We start from the raw sequence: 20,921 nt of genomic DNA on the forward strand, positions 1-20,921 counted from the left end.
CGTTGCTTCCTCTTCAGGTCGAAGCTTCCTTGTATTCTTATTGTTCTGGTTTACCATTGCTGTTACGCAACAGGAAGCTGAGGTTGAAGGTTTGGTCAATATTTATAGGTCCTGGGCAAAGCTTTTCTTGTTTGTTTTGTTTTGTTAAGTTTTATATTCTCCATGGTGTAAAGCACTGTTTGTTTATTACAGGTCTTTCTCTTTTTCTCCTAATGTAGTCATTGCCGGTTCCCATGTGTAGGCTACTGCAGTCCATATCACGGCAAACCTGCAATGACATGTAACACTTTGAAGGAGAAGAGTTATGTGTTAATATTCAGCTCAGCCTGCAACACAGGCTGGCAGTAAGTTATAGAAAGTGCACGAACTGGATATTTTTTTGATGGCTACCACTGAATCATCTGGGAGCCTCGCAAGACTTCCTTCCTTCCCATTTCCTCTGTAATATGTTGTATTTACAAATGCCTTTCCCTGGGGCATTGTTCTTTTTTGTTTTTCGCCAGTATTTTCCAGAGCAGAGATTTCTCTGGGTTTTGGTCTCGTGGAGGGGTGGGGTTGGGGGGTGGGGTGGAAGGGTGGGTTGTGGTGATAGGGGTTGGTGTGAGGGTTGGGGGGGTGTGGGTGAGGAGGGCGACAACGGGGGCATCCTCCTCTCATGCTTTGCTGTGGTGTGTCGTTGTGTGAATGCTGTTGTCACTGTGCTCTTTGATTTCCATTGTGTCTGGCTTCAGAGTGTCTTTCCCATTCTCCTCCTTCAGCGGTAGCTTCCTGTGGCAGATAAAAACACAATGCAGGAACACACAGAGGTGAGTTACAAGGAGTGCTGCGCACCTGCTAATTACAGGAGAGTTCACTAGTTAGAGACTTTGACAGAAATGGAAATGTGACAAGTCAGCAGGGGAGAAGGAGGCTACACACGGTTGTGCATGTATGAAATTACATTTAATGAGGGAATCCTTGTTAGATTATTTCCCTCTGCTTAGCATTATGCTTAAATTCAACGGGTTATCTCTTCTGATCTGAGGTTGTATTCAGATGTGGGAAATGGTGTGGCTCTCTCCCTGGATGGGTGCTGGCTCACAAGCTGAGGGTGGAGGAGTATAGCATGGATATGGTGCCCCTCAGGCAGGTATAGGCGAGTACGGGGTGTGGGAGTGGAAGTCAGAGCAGATCTGTCAGAACCTAAGAGTTTACTGGTTGTCTATTAACAGAGGTGGTGGCAGAGTGTACCAGAGCATCATTTAAAGAAGCCTAATGCTGAAATCTCTATAATAGTATGGGGATAGGCAGGTATACAGTAGCATTCGCACCGAGAATCATCACTACAGATGCCGCTTCTTGAGAAATGCAGAGGGACAGAAACAGAATTCAGCCCCTGGCAATCAAATGTTATAACTTTCATGAAGTATAAAAGAGGAGTGCCTAAGTGGTTAAGTTACCAGCTTAACTGTGACTGTGGGGAGGAATGCTCAAGTACAGTTAGACACCTTTGGAGTGAACACCAAATTCATGTTACATGTTTTGAAAGATAAGAATAAAAATTTCATTTGTGGGTGGGTGTAAAGTTTGTGATATTGTATTTTCTGATACTGCCTGAAGATGGGCACATTTAGTGCCACGCCACCTGTATTACAGGTCACAGGGCAAAATGTTGCCCTAATGTACAGTACATTGTACATTGCAATGTACGTTGTTGCTTTCCAATAGGGAGTAAGTTCTCTGGAACCAATGTGAAAAAGAGTCCAGCACCATTATTATTATTATGGGCAGAAAGTGATGGGTCACAGAGTTTCTCTTTCTGACAGCCACTGTTCCCCATAGCCTGTATCTGCAGTCTGACCGGACTAGTCTTGTTTCCCAAACAGTACACAGTAACATCCTCAGTGCAAATGTATCCATTTATAACTCTGAGGGCATACAAATGTAACCAAATGGACCTGGAATTACCACAGAGGATTTTACTGTGTAGACCTGCCTAGTCTTGTTTCCTAGTATCATGGAGATGGTACTGGTTTACTGGGAAGAGCCAGGTTCATGATACTGGAAAGTGTCAACTCTGGACACTCTGGAAAATAGCAGATCTACAAGCTCTAAATGCATCACTTATGGGACATGTTGTGAGCTTGTAGATCAGCTATTCTTCAAGTTCTTGCCTTCATGGTGGCGCTATAGCAGCCTGCTTTACGTTTTGGCCTACGACTCTTAAACCGTACCGTAGTGTAGGTTGTACAATAATTCCTTGGATCATGAAGCAACTCCTTATATAGTCCATGCTATTTGCTGCTCCTCCTGCAGATTTTGTCCAAACCTCACACAAACCATAACGACAACACCTTGAGTTGTGATAAACATGCATCATAGAGTTTTGATATGCCATACTGATTGGTTACAATTGTCTTCCAAAGTGTGCAGGATTTTGCACAATCGGCCGCGTATTTGAATTATCTCACCACTCAAACAGAGAGCGTCTCCTTCCCAAACCCCAATGGTTCTATTCAGCCCCCCGCCCACAGGAGTGGCCCAATTCACTCACAACTTGCTACAAAAATCCCTCATGAAAAACTATATAACCTCCTACATTCCATTTTCCACCTTCACATCTGTCTCCTTCTCTAATAATCATAAAGTGCTATATATTTCATCTCGCACTTTACTTCCGGATGGTTCGTTTTGCACCTTCTTTGCCACATCCGTCACGGGACAGAAACAAGCCCTGCCGTGCTCTATGGAAAACAGCCCAAAAGCGCGCACAAATGAGCCCAAAATCGCTTACACACAAAGCAGACCTGGCACCCCATTTCAACGTCACAGCAACATGCAGCCAATCAGCGTCGACGGCAACGCAGCCTACGCCAATCATGTGTGAGAGATCTACAAGCTATGGGGCAGAGACGCCGTGTGCCATGCACCGTATCTTAGCAACAACGAAAGCGCTCACTCTCATTGGTCGTGTCCATAGAGGTATATATAACTAGAGGGCGGATTGCCCCGCCCCCAGCTATCATTTCAATGAATGTGCTCAGTGGCGTTTTGAAGCACCCGGAAGACTGCCGGAAGTAGAATTATTGGTTCGATTTTGACCACACGTAGAGTTATGAGCATGCGCACTAGTGTCATTTTTGCGTTCTACGGCAGCCCGTGTGTCAAGGATTGAACGCGAGATATTTATGAAATTCACTGGAGATGCCTATGTATATGTAAATGCACATGTATTTATGTATAATATGTTTACATATTTATATCTATATATATAAATATATATCAGTATGTTTTGCTCGCGCATGTATTTCTCCCCGCCTGCAGTTCCAGCTTTGGCCACTGGCGGCTTCAAGATTTCTCAGCGGCTCTGGGGGCTTGGTCGTGTCACGCTAAGAGCAGTTCCCAGACAATGGCATCTCAGAGAGCTTGCTGTTGTGTTTATCTATGGCTGTAGCCATCAGAGTCAGTCGCAGCGACGACGGACAGGACGCTGTGATAGTTGGCATGTAGCTAACGCTAACGTGGCTGTCATGCCTGCAGCGGCTGTGCAATCACTTTGTCAACAATGCACGTTTGTGCGGTAACTGTTATTATTGCTGCTCCGTTAGTCCATTGTAGATGGTGTATGTTGTGTGTGTCTTCTGGTGTAGCTCCACAGAAACTCCAGTAACTAACGTAATGGCAGGACCGCCCCGTGCAACGCACGTTTAGGCTGCATTATGGTCATGTAGTAATTTCAGATAATTTCGGTCTGTGGATAGCTAATCTCCCGCATCGTTGGCTTGATCGCAGCGCAACTGTGCACACACTCCCTGGATGCCAATTCAGAACCTCTGCCCCATTTCTTTCACATGGCCCTGTTATAGTGCCACCCGGAGGCCGCTTTTTGCAAAACACATTTTCTCACAGTACTGCTACATATTTTGTCCTAACATCACGCACATCGATACACAGTATCTCTATAGTCATTAAAAAAAACACGCTCTTTCAGATTTTTCATTTTCCATCCTGCTTGACTAAAAATGGCTTCCACAGTTTCCAGGACTGCTCCGTTTTGACCAAAATGCCTCAAATTATGAACACAGCATGCACTTTCTGTGCAACTTTGCACCCACATTCCCACTATGCCGAGCAAGAAATTCCACTTGAGATTTTTCTAATCAGCCTCATGGTACATAACAGTCCGATTTGTGTTTTTACCTATACCTGCACCAATCTGTGTAAAACTTTGTATGTGCACTCTCTAGAGGTCAAGGAAAAACCTTTCCCCTACATTTCTCACATCTACCTTTTATAGCTCCACCAGGAGGCCGCCTTATGTACAACATATTTCTTTACATTACTCCTTCCGATTATATCTACATTTCACGCAAATCGGTACACATGATCTCTATAGTCATGTGATCAAGACGGATCTGTTTAATCTTTCATATTCCATCCCGATTGGCTAAGATTCACATCTAAAGTTTGCACAAAATGCCGCAAATCATGAATGCAGCGTCCGATTGTGGTCAACTTTGCACGCACATTCACACTATGTTGAGGAACAAGTGCTACCATTTTAACATTGGCCTGTGGGGGGTCCCCACCGACTCTACCTAGCCCTTAGGTGGGCCCCACCTAGGCAATTCTATGTGGGGCCGAGGTGGGTCTTAACTGCTATGCCCATGCGGGCTATAAGTCGCTTCTACCTGGCCCTTAGGTGGGCCCCAACTAGCCACGTTTATGTGGGACCAAGGCGGGTCCTAACTGGGTTTGCCCATGCAGGCTTTAACTGGCTTCTACCTGGGCCCTAGGTGGACCCTAACCAACCAGAGTGCAGTGCCCATCGCTCCAAATGTTGTGACGTCAGGCCTCTCAATACTGCACATTGGTGGAGGAGGAGGGCCCGCAGGGCGCCCGCACACATCGCTGAACCAATGGTAGCCCACGGACGTTTCCTCTGGAGATTTCAAATCTGCCCCTCTATGCCACATATCATCCGCGCTACAGGGTCTTCACTGACCGAGCCACGGCCCCACTGGCCCTCATGACGCTATGCCACTTATATGCGCTGCCAAGTGGCCGCGGGCGCTACGTGGGCGTGGCGGCGGGCTAGACGCGAGGCCCTGCGTAGCAGGGCCGAGCTTCTAGTATAATCAAATATTGAGGGGCCTCTACATGACACAGTGCCAGACGCAATCTCACTTGGACCAATAGAGGGCACCACCAATGCAACAAGAATGACTGTTTTAGCAGAAACATGATTTATTTTCCTTGAACCGTGTGGAACTTCATATGTAGGGCGGCTGACTCCTTTCAGCGATGTCGTAACGTCAGTCATCTCCATATTTGGGCGTGGCCAGCTAGATAACCACTGTTATCTATATAAGTGTTAGCACAGACAAAAGTAGACCATTCTTTTACAGAGCGGCACTTTGTGAAACCAGCTGTATGCACCTTGTATGTGTGAAATGTTGCACTGGACAGTGCATCTGAAAGGGGTACTCAATAGATACTATCATGCTGCTGTGGCAGTGGGACACAAGGTGTATTCCTTTGGAGGGAAATGTAACGTGAAGACCATCATGGTCATGGATCAGATTGATGTGCACGTCTTCAACACAGTGTCTTTGTGCTGGATGACGTTGCACCCAGTGACAACTGGAAGAGGACAACGTAACCTTGAGGTTCCCTCCATGCACTACGGCCACACAGCTGTGCTTATAGAAGACATCGCCTACATCTGGGGGGGAGTTACTTACAGAAGAGTGTACTCAAATAAGCTTTATGCATTCGATGTCGACGCCCATAGATGGTTCAAGCCCGAGGTTTCTGGGACTGTTCAAGAGGCGAGGTACAAGCACTCAGCCTGTGTCTTGGGGAAGGTCATGTATATCTATGGAGGATACAACCAGCTGACTCAACGCACTAATGACATCTACAAGTTGGACACCACCTCAATGGTCTGGACTTTAATCAACACCGGAGGCACTACGGCACCTGTTTCAGACTGCCACTCTGCCACCATCATCGGGACAAAGATGTTTGTATTTGGGGGTCGGCGGGACTTCACCAACTACAACAGTATATCTGTGTTTGACACTGAGACCAACTGCTGGCTGAACACGCCTTCTTCACATCTTTTCCCAGAAGGACGAGAGGATCATTCAGCCTTTGCCTACAATGGAGAACTGTACATATTTGGTGGTGATAACTTTGCAAGATTGGACTGGTTCTTAGATGATCTGTGGAAATTTAATCCAGAGACCTTCTCCTGGAAGAAGGTTGAGGCCAAGGGGAAACGACATGGGATGACTAGTATGTGCTGTTGCATGGTGGGAGATCGTGTCATCCTCTTTGGAGGATACAGATACACACCAGATTTGTATATCTTAGACTTAAGTCCTAGTCTGAAGACGTTATGCAAGCTAGCAGTTATTCATTACGGTCTGGAGCAGTTGGTACTCCCGCACGACATCAGGTGGGAACTGGCAGCCATGACTACTGACATGAACAGAGATGATGAGATGGTCATGGCTTTTACCAGTGGAAGTACAACTGAAAGGAGTGATCTCCACCAGGCTGAGTGGCAAAGTCTATGACGTACATATGACTCCATCCATATTTGGGCAAGGTTTCAGCCCAATCTGATCCCTATTGACATCCAGTATGAAATTAAAGTTCTAAAAAATAGAACAGAACTCTACTACCAACTGAACTGCACCAGGGCAGACATGACCACAAAGAAGTCTCCATCAGGAATGAATGTTGAAACAAAAAGATGCTTTGGGCAAAGGAACAGATGGCCAGTTATGGAAGAGACTTCAGGAAACAGGTGTTTGTTAAGAAGATGACTGAAAATGAAGAAAATGACTGCCATGTTTTTTTTCCTTTCTTTTTTTTTTAATCGCAAGTCAGAACATACTATCAAGGCTCATTTTAATTATTTTTTACTGCAGTTCTGCCACAGACCACATTATATAGACATGGTTGGAGATGCAGAAAATGGATCAAACGAGTTGTATAGGTGGTGTAATAAACTAGACAGCCAGACAGACAGCCAGACAGACCTTAATTGATACCGCGATGGAAATTCAGTTGCTCTCACAGACTGAAACCGTCATTGACAGGCCACTTGTTTACATAGGAAGCATGAAATCTGTTGAACTTTAATTTGTGCAGGTTTGTATACCTACTTTTCATGAAAGGCTCTATATAAATTCAAGCTATTACTTTTGTACCTACATTCATATTTTTGCAGTTGAAAGTGCTGCCGATGGATATGTGCAATGGAAAGATGGTGGACACCAGGGCCCGCTATATGGACTTTTTTCATGGCATTCAGCAGACATGGGCAGCAGTCTGATTGAATTCACTCTCAATATGGATAAAAGCATTTAAAGAATTCTTCAGGTGGGGATAGATACTCTTATATAGCTATAATATAGCCAATGTGTGCAGCTGTCGGTCCAATATAACAATAATAATAAAACTGTGTATAAATATACTGTGTATTATATTTTCAACAATATTTTCAAAATAATCTGAGATATTATGGCTGCGGGGCCAATTCTGGCCTCCGGGCCGCCTGTTACCGACCACTGCTATAGACCAATAACTAGCCAATCGGGTGGAAGATGTCCACACATGTGCTCATGGGATCTACAGTGTAAACTCAATAGAGGAACCCATGAGATTTAGGGACAGGCTGCAGACGCCAGAGACATCTCTGGTAGTATGCTGCTCTGTCGTCCAGACAGCTTGGTCCTAATGTTCCAGGAAACAAGCATCAACACCCTCAAAGGGGAATAATGACGTGGCTTTAGAAAATGCCCCAAATGAGACAACTGGGAGAATGTACAGAAAATAAAGTACAGTAATTCAATCCAGTTTATAGATGAATGATATATTGAATTAATTTTGATATTGTATTACACAGTAAGAGAGCTTGATATATACCTAGCAAAATACACACATTTCATGCGATAAACGTATTACATCTGTTCAGAGATGTATCGTACTTGAGAATCACACTCATGCACCAATCTCATACAGAGTAGAAGTTTCCCAGGCCAATCAGAGACATCCTCAATAGTTGTTAAGCAATCAGAAGAATGGTGAAAAGTAGGTGAGTGAATAGAACATTATTATTATAAATAGTATTATAATTATTTAGACCCTAAAAATTGTTATACATGCAAAACAACACCTCACAGAATTCTATTAAACTATAACACTTAGACGTCCTCCATGAGGGTTTGACAGAGCTCTGCTGCCTCATCATTGTTAAAACATACATCAAAATACAACTTTCGCAGGAGAGATTAAAACAATGACCTAAATCTGATCTGATAGAATCAATGTCAACAAAACAGCATGGTGGAAAAATCTAACAAAAACACTCTCCAAGCTAGGACTGCAGTCCACCAAGGATAGTTTCAATGTCAGCTGTCAACCAACTCACACATGCACACACGCACACGCACGCACACACACACACACACACACACACACACACACACACACACATGCACACACACACACACACACACACACACACACACACACACACACACACACACACACACACACACACACACACACACACACACACACACACACACACACACACACACACACACATGCGCACACACGCACAGAGACCGTACACCATGCCAGGGTGAAGATGGATTGCCTTGACCCTGTCTGTCCAGTGTCCACCCCAGGAACTCTGACGTTCAAGTCCACTCCCTTTTGGATGCTGGTGTTGATACAGTATGCGAGAACACACACAACTCAGCACACTGCAAGAAAACGTCCATCTTGTCAAGTGAAGAATATCTTTATGAATTGTATCCTTGCTCTAATGACTATCTGTATGTGATATATATTTACACTTCTCATCCTCTTCACCCCAAACATCTAATTCACCTGGGGCGGAATTTGAACCTGGGGCTGTTATCGATATTTTTAAGGATACTGTTATTTTTCACCCTGCCTGTACATTCTATAGTAGTAACTGTCAGAGCCTGCAGCCTTGCATTGCATATTGAATGTGTTCTTGTAGGGATCTGTGTCCTGTCTCCAGTGTGACTATCCTCACCTCTATCATGACCAATGGTGGGCTGAATTAAAATTACGCTGTATTCTCAATACACCTTCTTAACTCCTGAGGTCAAATGATCAATCCTGCAAACAGTTGAGCTGATATTCTCACAGAATCTATGTCTTTATTGGTACAGTATGTGTTGTACTTTATCTGAAGTTCTGTGATTTATCTGTGGCACTTGGTGATAAAAAGCAATTGTGACAGTTGAAACACGGTTGAAAAGAACCCCCCCCCTCGCGGTTGAAAAGAACCCCCCCCCCCCCCCCCCCGACACCCCCTCTGTGTGGGTTGTCCCATACGGCCGTTGCTGGTTCCGCATGCAGTCTGGGCAGGCAGTCACACAACCACACACCACTCCATTAAACTTAGTGAATCAGTTGCATAAATTCCTTCTCGTTCTCTCTGTCTCTTCCGGCATTCGTCTCTTCTGCAGACACTGGACTTGGATGCTGAGCTGCTGACAGTTAGTTTTGCACCCAGAATTGTCACTGCTGGGGCCAATGAATCAGACTCCATGAGGATCTATCTTACAAGACCTTGGGCGTGTTAACAACATAAATCAGCTCGCATGTTCATTGAAATGAGGATGGAAGTAAATCCTGGAATCAATGGGTTTTTGTTCCTTTCACTAGAGTGAAGCTTAGTGGGCCGAGATACTGCTAATGTTTGCATTGGCATGATTTTGAGTTGGATGCACATGTGATGATACAAAATTGTATTTGTTATTCTCATTTTGTAGATCACTGATGCGCAGTGCACACATGGGCTTGCACTGATGCACGTGATAGATTTAACACATGCTTACACCGATGCATATAATATAATATAACACATGTTCTTCTTGTGTATGCATGCAAAAGCACAAGATGTGAACTCATTTACTCTTGTGTACTCATATAAGATGCAACAATACAAAAATCACAAATCTTGATAACACAATAATAGTAATATTGTTGTGATACTATCATGATACTGTCATGATACTAACATGATACTATCATGATACTGACATGATACTAACATGATACTGACCATGATACTATCATGATACTGACACGATGCTGACATGATACTAGAAACAGAAAACAGTAATCAAGGGACTCACAAGTAGGCTGCTTTGCCCTCCTCCATTTCTTTACCCTTGCCACTGGTAGTGGTCTTCTTGCTGCACAGCGTGCGCGTGATGCACATCAGGAGACCACACTGACGCAAGAAGAAGCAGCTGATGTCCACAAGAACCAGGAGCAGTAGCAGAGCCCCCAGGCCCAGTCCTACCACCACCCCCAGACCCAGGCCGCTGAACAGAGATTCTGCTGAGACAGGGAAACACAGAGGAAGAAAACACTGTCACCAATGCTTGCTTGTCACCAATACGAGTGGTAGGTGTGCTTTCTAGGTGTGATGGCGTGCGTGCATGCATGCGTGCGTCTACGCGCACGTGTGCCTGTGCGTTGGAAATACTTTTTGTGTGCGTGTTTTCGAAATACGGTTGAAATCCAATGCGTGGGAAAATGCCACCGGCACCATCTGTGCCTTCCTCATATATTGATTTCCGAGGTGAAGAAACGGAAATTCTATCTCCATATTGTTCTTAATGTCATGATCTCCCAGTTGACCATGGAGGACCTCCGAGCCTTTTTCTGGATGATTAGAAAAACTCTAACACATTATATTCTCTAGTGATTTATATTATATACTGCCAGAATCCACCTGGTTTGCGTTTGCGTGTGATTTTGAGACCTGTTTCGCCATGCAATGAGAGTGAATAGAGAGAGGAAAAACATGTTTTACCGTTGTTATGCAGTGTAAACCTTGTTCAACCCTCCTTAAAAATAGATGCAAAACACTTTGGCTCCATTAACAACTAATGAAAAAGGCCAGCACTTGCCGCGCTGCCCTGTGCTGCTCTCAGTAGTAGAGATGTATCTTTTTACCCTTTAAGCTCCCGGATGATGCCTCTTCTAGAATATTTAATTGTCCATATGGTCCACCAGGCTACACCATATGCAGCCTTGTGAAAAATAAAAGTATAACCCTCCTCACTTGATTTCAGACCAGGAACTGCAGTGTAGAGACCACAGTACAATCAAACATAAAACAAATGCAACCTTATTAAACAGTACTTTGTGTATGCCATTCTTATGTTTATTGTGCACTGAGGGAAAACTGATCAAATAAATGTGTATACTTTTTACTATGGTGCATGCACTCACCACAATGAGCAAAAGACAGGACAGGTAGGGGAATAGAGAACGTGAATGTACAGAATGTGTGTCATTTCACAAATAACCTTTCCCAATAAGATACATGTACCAGATGACCCTTTGGTGCATCGTTTGGAATAATGAACCATGGGCTTCACCAGTCATGGACTATCTGTCGCAGGTAGAATGTCTTTGCTAAAGAATCACATTATTTTTACAGTGGAGGCACTAGCAGCAACACTGTGCAGTAGCAGTGCTTTGACTGCACTTTTAGTAAGAAGTTAAAATCAACAACACTTGTTTACACTAATAAATGGGTTTGTTGTTTACAAACATTACTGGGCGTGTGCAGACTGTGCACATTCAGGGGGCAAAACCGCTTTGATTAAAACGTGCAAAGCTGATTAGACTCTACTTAGCTGTGCGTGATTAGAGTCAGGTCCAACCACTAGCATCATTTTTAACAATTATCTAGTCTACGGTTGCCCCACTGCACCTCTCTCTCTCCATTTATTTATTTATTACATGAAGGCATAACACAGTCATTTCTATTCTATTCATTTATTTGTATTAATATTTAATATGAATGATCTTAATGCTGGATATTAGGCCTACTTTGTTGCGCATTGGTGTCGCGCACCTAAAATAGCCAATCTGATATTTTCGGTGTGCATCACCGAGCACAACAAAGGAAATATCAACCCCTTCACAAAACATTGGCCCACCTGTAGGCTAATCATGCCATGGCCCCACTAGTGGTCCATGGACCACAGATTGAGAAACAGTGAGATAGAGCAGCGAGCTGAAGTCAGTGATCATGTGACCTCAAGTACAAATCTGTCTCAATCTAGATATGCTGTTAAGAGTGCTGCGTTCTGGCGGGCACCTAGGCTCCGTTACAGCCTGACAGCGTGTCGCGGGTTCGAGTCCCAATCCCGACGACCTTTGCTGCGTGTCACTCCCATCTCTCTCTCCCCATATCCTGTCTGTATACTGTATACTATCAATAAAGGCCGAAAAAGCCCCAACAAATGCGAAAAAAATGTGCAGAAACTGTCTATACTGCTTACTTCTTACCATAGCCACCACAGCTACAGCATTCGGCTGACAAAATAAAGACTATGCAAGCCTAGTTAAGAACCCGGACCAATGGCAGTGGCTGTGTTGATGTGTTATGATTAATGTACACCACAACTATGTGTGTACTATACTGTATGTGCAACACAGTGTTACTATATTGGCATGCTCGTGGGTGTGAGCAGTACTCCAGTCCATTTACAATCGTATTGAGCTCGTCCAGGGCTAGAGATTTATCAGCCTGTTGGGGGATGTAAACAGCTGCGAGGAGGACTGAGCTGAACTCTCTTGGGAGGTAGAAATGTCTACCTTTGATGGTCAGCAGCTCCAGAACGAGCGAACAGTGTGTTGTTAAAACACAGACATCCGTGGCCCACGGAGAGTTATCCATAAAGCTCCCCTCGACTTAACAGGCATTCTGGGCTCCAGCCACGTCTCAGTGAATGCCAGAACATAGCAGTACCTAATGTCCTGTTGTTGTGTAATCCGTGCACACACCTCATATACTGTAGATTGTTTTCCAGGGACTGAACATTTGCTAGCGGAATGCCGGGCAGATGAGGTTTGTTGTTTCTCGGTTGGGTTTTGCAGAGCCCCGGCGTGCTTCCCTCTCTTTTTCTTTTTTTCTTTTTTACAAATAAACAAAGGACCCTGGGGATCGTTTCTCCAAAAGTGTTTGTCTATCATACCGAATATATGATAGCACCAAATGTGCAAAAAGAGCAAGTAATACAGAGTAAATCCACACAAGTTTGCTGATTTGACTCAGAGCTCTCGTCAGTGCAGCCATCTCAGGGCACACCAGCAGAAGAGAGCAGATGAAAGCAGACAAGCGCATTAATACTGTAGGCCTACGGTTTTCAAATTTCTTAACTTGATTTTGAGAGAACGAGGGGCAATTGCTCTGGGACCTGCTAGTTTACCAGTTTAAGTCAGTCTATGCATCCGTGTTGTAGGGTGCATGTGTAGGGGGAGTCAACTCCCCCATCCAGTCAGTCAGTCAGACAGTAGGCTAGCCTGATTATCAGACTGAAGCTGCGTGGAGCTTCAGTCTGACATTGACTCCAGTGTAGCCTATTACAAGGGGGAGGGGATTAGAATTTCCCTGAACCAATCACAAGAGATCCACGGATCCACCTACATCTGACGCCATCGCACAGCTTGTTTTAGCAGATATTTGCTGATTGGCTTGTCGTTAGACCCACCCCCACCTCCGACTCTCATTGGCCTGATGATAAACAGTTGGGATTAAAAGGGAAAAGGTCAAGGTCACAATCAATTTACATAATTATCCCTGCCAGGCTTGAATGGCTGGGGCGGGAGATTATATTTTCACTCGTCTTTGTGTGTTTGCAGCTAATCTCGGACACTGCTGGACCGATCAGCATGAAACTTTGCACACACACTCCCAGTAGGCCAAGGAAGAAGTGGTGCTATAACAGGCCGCTTCACTTGTTTTGGCCTATAATAACTCTTGAACTGTAGCTCTTACAATCAAATCACATCATGATGTAACTCCCCATATAGGCCACACCCATTTTCACCAGAATCGCTTTTCTGCCATTTTGCGTTTTCTTTTTTACTACAACTGATTTTGTCCAAAAATCACACAAATCGGTATACATTATCCCTTGTGTCATGTGATCAAGTTGCATCAGTCAACATTTTTATATTCCATTCAGATCAGGGGGCCACATCAGTTGTACAAACGCGAACGGTAGCACCGTCTGTTGTACAAACTCTATTTCCATCCGTCCCACAGCTTCCTCATGTCCTGACGGCTGTACCCCAACTGTGACACAGCCCTGGGTAGGCAACCAGGCCTGGTGGAGATCCAAGGAGCGCACTTTTCTAATTGGATATGTGTCAGGAATGGAGCGATTTATTACAATAGATGGTGATGCAAGAACTAATTACACTCCATCTAAGCCAGGTTTGGTAAGAATGTTATCCTGACAAGGTCCAATTCTTTTAGCTGTATCATTCTCTTCTGTTGAGAATCAACAGAGTTTAATGTGAGAGATGAAATACAGAATGTGAAACATTTAATCTACTAATGTGGATGGAGAATTATAAACAACTTAACTATTCTGCCGTGACAGATGGGTATCTGGCACAGCTGGTTAACATCACATTTTCCAACTTATTACCAGTTAGCTTTGGATTTTAAACGTGTTGTTGGAAGAATATCACAATAATAAAAGAACATAACATCATAACAGCTCCTTGAATTCAAAAACTCCGGTCATCCTGAATGTTATAGAAAAAAACAGCATTTAGGTTCAATTTTTACAGTCTTGAATAACTCAGCTCTCAAAAAAAGAAAAGACAAAACCTTTCTGATCCTCAATTCAAATGTTCTTGCTCTAATGACCCATACATGCCTCTGATTGGCTGGTGATATATAGGGCCCCTAGAAGTATTATTAAATTGGATTGCAATTGCTAGTCATCCAACTTGTTGCACCTGACCTAGGCGCCATTCATCTGCATCTCACTGACATTATCAGCTCATTACAGCTTCAGCGCTGATTGACTCTCCCTTGATTACATCTGAGGAGGCTCGTCGGTCGATTTATGATGATTGAATGGGCATTCACTGATTGGGGAAGTTAGCAGGTGCTAATGCTTTGTGGGATAAACATAATCATTAGTGGATATGTGACTAGGGAGGGACATTTCCTGAGTGCTCAATTTAATCTCCTTAGAGGAGTGAGTGAAAGAGAAAGTTTGTCTGGAGGAAGTCCAGAGAGAAGTAAACATCATCATTAAATCTTATCTGGTAGTTCACAGAGTAGTAAAGCACCAATCGGCATCCTAATGGGATTCAGGTATACTCAAGAGACAACTTAGAGAAAAGTGAAAACCAAGGGAAATAAATTCTCAAGTTAAAAGCAAACACGTCTGACAAGGAGTACCATCGCGGGTGGAAAACTGTACGTCCAAAACCATTACTTTTCAAGAAAAGGAAAAAAGAACATGTGTTAACAAGAGCTTGTGACTAAATGATAATAGGCTACATGGATCCATTGGAACACAAAAGGTATTTTCCCCCATTCCCTGGAGAGCAACGGTTTTCAACATACAAGGTTTTTGCCCGTCAGCAACAACATAAATGTCATATCTCAGTATATGCAATATTATGCAAACTATAGTCTTAGTAAATGTAATAAACTAGATTGGATCTCACATGTGAAAAAGACACCATGCAGGTCATGAGTCTTATCCAAAAGCGCAACCTGCTGAGCCACCAGCACCAACCAACAGTCATGGAGCAGTTTAAGTTCTCATTCTCTTCCTAATGGCTTGGCAGAGCTACAGTATTTATCTGGGAAATGGCTGTGGAAACAGGGCTCTACACTGCCCCAGGTAGATCCAAGACAAAGTCCAAATGGAGTGTCAACACAGAACAAGCTTTTAAAGAGCAAAGCACCCAAGTGTCTGTTAACGGTTGTAGAACAGAATGGCTGGTCATTGTGTCTCTCCACTACAGTTAACTGAATGTATTGTTCTTGGCCTAGCTTGGTGTATAAGGTGGCAGAAGAGTGATGAGCCTGCAGAGTTCTTTCTTTAAATGTTTTTAATCATTTTCACTGTATATTTTGTTATTATTTTGATGTATCCTTTTTATGTTTATGCTTTATTAGAGAAATAGCTCTTGGAGCTTCAAATGATGCTGTCCTGTCCCCAACATCACTGAATAATTTACATCAATAGTTTGGAACCTGCCCTAGTCTGATCTTAATTTTGGTTTTATTTTGAGCTACAGTCCACAAAATCACAGTTGTTTCCCCTGTTTTTTTTTTGGGGGGGGGGGGGGGTCATATGAGACTGTACCCTACGCTACTACTCAAGTTAGAAACTATTAATAACCTGTATTCTGAGCTGACGCTAATACGTTATACGTTTTCTATAAATGATGCATTTCAATAGCCTTTGGCATAAAAAAAAGTAAGACAATAAAATAGGCAGTAACAAAGTTTGGGATTAAATGAGAAGACATGAAAAATCTAAACCAACGCAAAGAGCACAATGAGTGCAAACCAGGGTGGTGTCTCCATACACATACTTCACAAGGGCCCGAGTTTGAATCCAATTCCCATCATTCCCATGTTTCCTCTCTCTCTGCTCTCGGTTCCCTGTCTCCATACCCTCTTCTATATACAGTAGACTGTCCCTAAGCCTTGCATAGAGACAGATGATAAGACTGTCCCTAAGCCTTGGACAGAGACAGATAATAGCCTAAAGTCTTCCTGGGAGGTTCAGTTAATTCCACTTTGGGCTAGCTGTTTTACTATAGTTTTTATATATCAACATCTGTATTACTACATCACAAATAGACTCTATATAAAATAGTAATTTTAACTTGCAATAAATAATTTGTAAAGCTCAATAACTTGCAATATGTAACCCAATAAACATGACTAGAATTCTTGAAGGTTGTCAGGCTTTTTTTCCCAACCCTTTTGTATTTCAGTGCAGACCCATCTCTAAGGATTAATCTGCAAAGAGCACTATTAATTAGCTGATGTAAAAATCCATCCATCAGGTTTATTGGTAATCAGATCTGAAAAAAAGCAGTTGGTGGCAATCTCATCAAATAAACGCAATGCCATAAACAAGAAAAGCAAAACTTGTTCTTTTAGAGAGCTTGTTTAGTGGCAGCTTGCTTTGAATACAGATGACAGAACATAACAGTCTCCTAACCAAGCAAGCCTCATCTTTTTACATTCCATTGCTTTTTGATAATTTGTACAATGAAAATGTATGAGGGAAGATGATTAATGTAATAGGCAGAGATAAAAGCATCCATTTTGATTTGCTGGCATCATTTCCAGGAAAGTCTCATCCCTGCTGAGATGAAGTGCCTCTCTGGATATCTCATGAATATCTTTGATGCCATTATTGTGTCCCGCACAAATAAAACTCAAGATGGTGCCTTATTTTTGCAATCAAGTGTTTTTATGAAGCATGACCAGCAGAAGAGAAAAAAGAGCATGCAAGACAAACATGAAGAAAGTGTTGGCATTCGCACCATTGCACCAGGCTAGTACTGCCATGGCAACGACACAGGAACAAAAGTGATCTGTTTCTGGTAATGCTCTACAACTCTATAGTACCTTTATTTAAAGAACCTTACAATGTGCATTACAAAGGTTTTTCTTAACCATTTAACCCCTATATATTATTATATATATTATTAAATATATATTTTGTTTGTGGTTAACTGTTTAACTGTGATATTATCAAACATAAATATCAGACATATTTCCCAAAGGGAAATGCATGTATTTAATTCAGCCGACTAGAAACAGGGATAAAACATATCCCCACCAGCCAAATGAATGACCAGAGGGGGGAATATCAAAAGCGGTGGCATGGATCCAACCATCTCCCTAAGCAAATCCAACTCTTGCAAGAGGTTTTGAGCTGAGCAGTATGAAAATCCTTCTCAAAACTTTGAATAACTTTTCCCCAGAACTACATTTTCAGAGAGACACTTCTAAAAGATGTAGTCCCACAGCTGTCAGTCTAAGCAAGTGATGCCGGATTTTGTAGCTCTGATCCTCTACTTTCATATGATATGAAATACAAAAACAAAAGTGACCATCTATAGTTGCTGCGTTTGGTCACAAATAGTAGAATAAACTGTCTCTGTGTTAGGTCTGCCCAATCATGGCCACTTTTGTATCTCACTTGAAAGCCCATGTACCATATATCCTCTTGTTTGAGTCTACCTGAAGGCCCTATTTTTGTTGTTTGTTTAATGTATTCTCGTCTTTGTTACTGTACCCTGTACCATCTATATGCTGTGTCTTTGTTTTGTTCACTTTTTAATTTGGTTTTGTGCAGCACTTTGATCAGTGTTGTTTGTTTGTAATGGGCTCAATAAATAAGTGTGCCTTGAGAGGAAGACTAACATTAGTCAAGTGCACAAGTGAGTTTAAAGGACAGGTTTCCCTATGGAATAGAATTGAAAACCTAGATGGAGACACAGGATGATGTCATTTGAGGGGGGGTAAAAAGAAAGCTTTAATTTCAGAAGACCAGAGGGAAGAAGAACAAATTGAAAACAAACCAAGGACAGCATTGACATCACTGACATTTTAGTTTAAGAGATAGAACAGCAGTGGAGAAAAGAAGAGAAGAGAGGAGAGGAGAGGAGAAAAGAGAAGGAGGTCAGGAAGGAACTCAAAATAAGAGACAGAAAAGGTTGTAAAAGGAAGGATCAATAGAAGAGCATAGACTCAACCCTCTGTAGATTCATAAAACAGAAGAAAGGAGAGATTGTGAAAGATAGAAGTCATACATACTGGATGTGTAGCGCCAAGGACAGCTTAGGGTTCATGTCATTCATCAGTGTATGTATGTAGGTAGGTAGGTACTTTGTGTGGGTACATGTGTGCATGTACAGTATACTGTATGTATGTATGTACGTATGTGTATATGTACTCTATGTGTGGGTGTGTGAGATAGTCAGACGGAGAGAACCGCAGTGCATCAGTTGTTATTTAGCCTGATTTCTAGTTGCACACGCCGGAAAAAGCAGACGTCGTGCTGCGCCACGTTGTGAGCTTGGAGATCGTATTTTCTGTGCACGACACTATGTGCAACCAAGTATAACTCAGGCTTTAGGGGTACCCCTGAGGCGTCCAACATCCTCCTTCCTACATCAGAATCTGGATGATCAAGCTGGCACACGCACGCATGCACACACTGACACCTGTGTCATGTTAAACACTTTTTTTTAAATGTTTTGAAAAAGGTTTGAATATTTTCTAATTTTGCTATTTTGAAACTTTTTGAAAAACAATTGTATTTTATTTATGACAAGTTGCATTGATACAGTACCACATTGAGAACATACAGGCAGACAGTGGATGAAAGAAAGTTATAATTTTGTGCAAAAAGTCACCCAAGGGGGCCCTGGCTGGACCCCAGGTTGGGAAACACTGGACTACATGACAGCTGATCAACACCTGATTCATTTATTCATGCCTTTATGACAACAAGTGGCAAACACATCTGCAGTCAGGAACTACTTTTGTAGGCGGTATCTTACTGTACCTTTATAGCATGGTTTGTAAAGACAGACTGAAAAGTCAAACTCACAGCAAACCTTGTACACATAATGTGTTTACATGTGCCAGAGACAGAGAAGGGGAAGATAAGTAAGGAAGGAAATGAATACTAAACGAGTGAGTGAGTCATTGTACACAAAAGTTCCAGAGCGGGGGCACCACTGCAGAGGTATTGTTTCTTTTACCTGCTTGCTCACAGCACGGCACATCTTTCAACATGGCTCTGTATCCATTATTGTCTTATTAGCAAAACAAACACATTAAGCAAGAAGCTTTTTTTCTCTCTCTTTTCCCTCACTCTGTCTTTTTCCAACAGCACACCCTTGCTCACGTACAATAGAGGACAGCCATTCAAAGTGATCCATCTAAAGAGAGAGGACAACCAATCAAAGTGACCTGCCTCAAGAGAGGACAGCCAATCAAAGTGATCCGCCTTAAGAGAGGACAGCCAACCTTGAAGCTCACTGACAGCCTTGTTTTCTATTTGAGAAGCATTGCACACATTCACAGGACATTTAAATGCCAACAAATAAACATTTTGTTTGCCTGTTAGCACAATATCTCCAAAAGTTAAGAACGGATATGCATTAAACTTGTGGAAAGATTTGTCATTATTATTGGGCAAGGAAGCGCTTTTTTTTTTTTTTAATTGGCCAAAACGGGTTGTGGCGAGGATGGGAGTGGGTGACTTCTCAAAAAGGCATGTAACTTCCTAATGGATTCACGCAACGCCAAGAAAGGAAATGTTTGTCATGGGCTAAGGAAGAACAGATATCTGTCACCTCCCTGTCACTGCCACTTCCGTTTTTTGGAACGTTTCCAAAGGGGGCCTTGTCCATGTCATTGGACTCAGCTCGGAGCTGCTGACTCACTGGTTGAATCAAACATGAAGAGAAACCCCAGACTAAGCCTAAAACTGCTGTGTTTGCTTGTTGGCTTAAAGGCCAGGCTGTCCCCACTTCCGTTTTTTTTATTATGCTCTGTGGGGTGTCATTGGATTCTGCTCTGAACCGCTGACTTGTTGGCTGAACCCCCGCCCCCGCTAACTCCCACAAAAATGAAAAGAAAACCCAGACTAAACCTCAAACTGCTGTGTTTGCTTGTTGGCTTATAGGCCAGGCTGTCTGTTAGCCTCCCAGCTAAAACAAAATTTGCTTCAGTGACATCTGGCATCTACCCAGTTAAATCCTTAGTGTTAAGAGATAAGAGTGTACAAATGTAATAAACCCGCAAGGGTCCATTTGGTTACATTTGTACACTCTCAGACTTACAAATGGATAACTTAACGCTGAGGATTTTACTGTGTATCCATCGCAAAACGATAGCTCACTTAAATAATGGTACGTTTAAAAAGATACCGAAACGGTGACAAATAAGGCAGATAAAAGTGTGAGGGGGACTTTTTTTTTTAAGTGTTCTTATCAAAGGGGATTTACTATAGCACCACAAACACTTTTGAGAGCATGTTGATCTCTGCATGCTTTTTATT

The 20,921-nt window shown here is 42.8% G+C and overlaps 2 protein-coding genes across 2 annotated transcripts in view; one reads left to right on the forward strand and one right to left on the reverse strand.

The window, feature by feature from the left end:
• Nucleotides 1-653: 653 nt before the first annotated feature.
• The window catches only part of ncam2 (neural cell adhesion molecule 2), a gene marked incomplete at both ends in the record, with an annotated part of 200,882 nt that continues 180,614 nt past the window's right edge, over nucleotides 654-20,921 (reverse strand). Inside the window, 2 exons of the mRNA XM_084050802.1 lie at nucleotides 654-768; nucleotides 10,176-10,383. Coding sequence (XP_083906928.1) covers nucleotides 654-768; nucleotides 10,176-10,383 — 323 coding nt within the window. The remainder of the gene's footprint in view (nucleotides 769-10,175; nucleotides 10,384-20,921) is intronic.
• LOC311041017 (kelch domain-containing protein 3-like) lies at nucleotides 5,433-6,563 on the forward strand (the record flags this gene model as incomplete). Its single annotated transcript, XM_084051454.1, has 1 exon — nucleotides 5,433-6,563. The coding sequence occupies one exon, from the start codon at nucleotides 5,433-5,435 to the stop codon at nucleotides 6,561-6,563; it is 1,131 nt and encodes a 376-aa protein (XP_083907580.1).

The sequence above is a fragment of the Gymnoscopelus microlampas genome, assembly GCF_963454915.1.
Source record: "Gymnoscopelus microlampas genome assembly, chromosome: 24".
In the NCBI taxonomy this organism is placed as follows: Eukaryota; Metazoa; Chordata; class Actinopteri; order Myctophiformes; family Myctophidae; genus Gymnoscopelus; species Gymnoscopelus microlampas.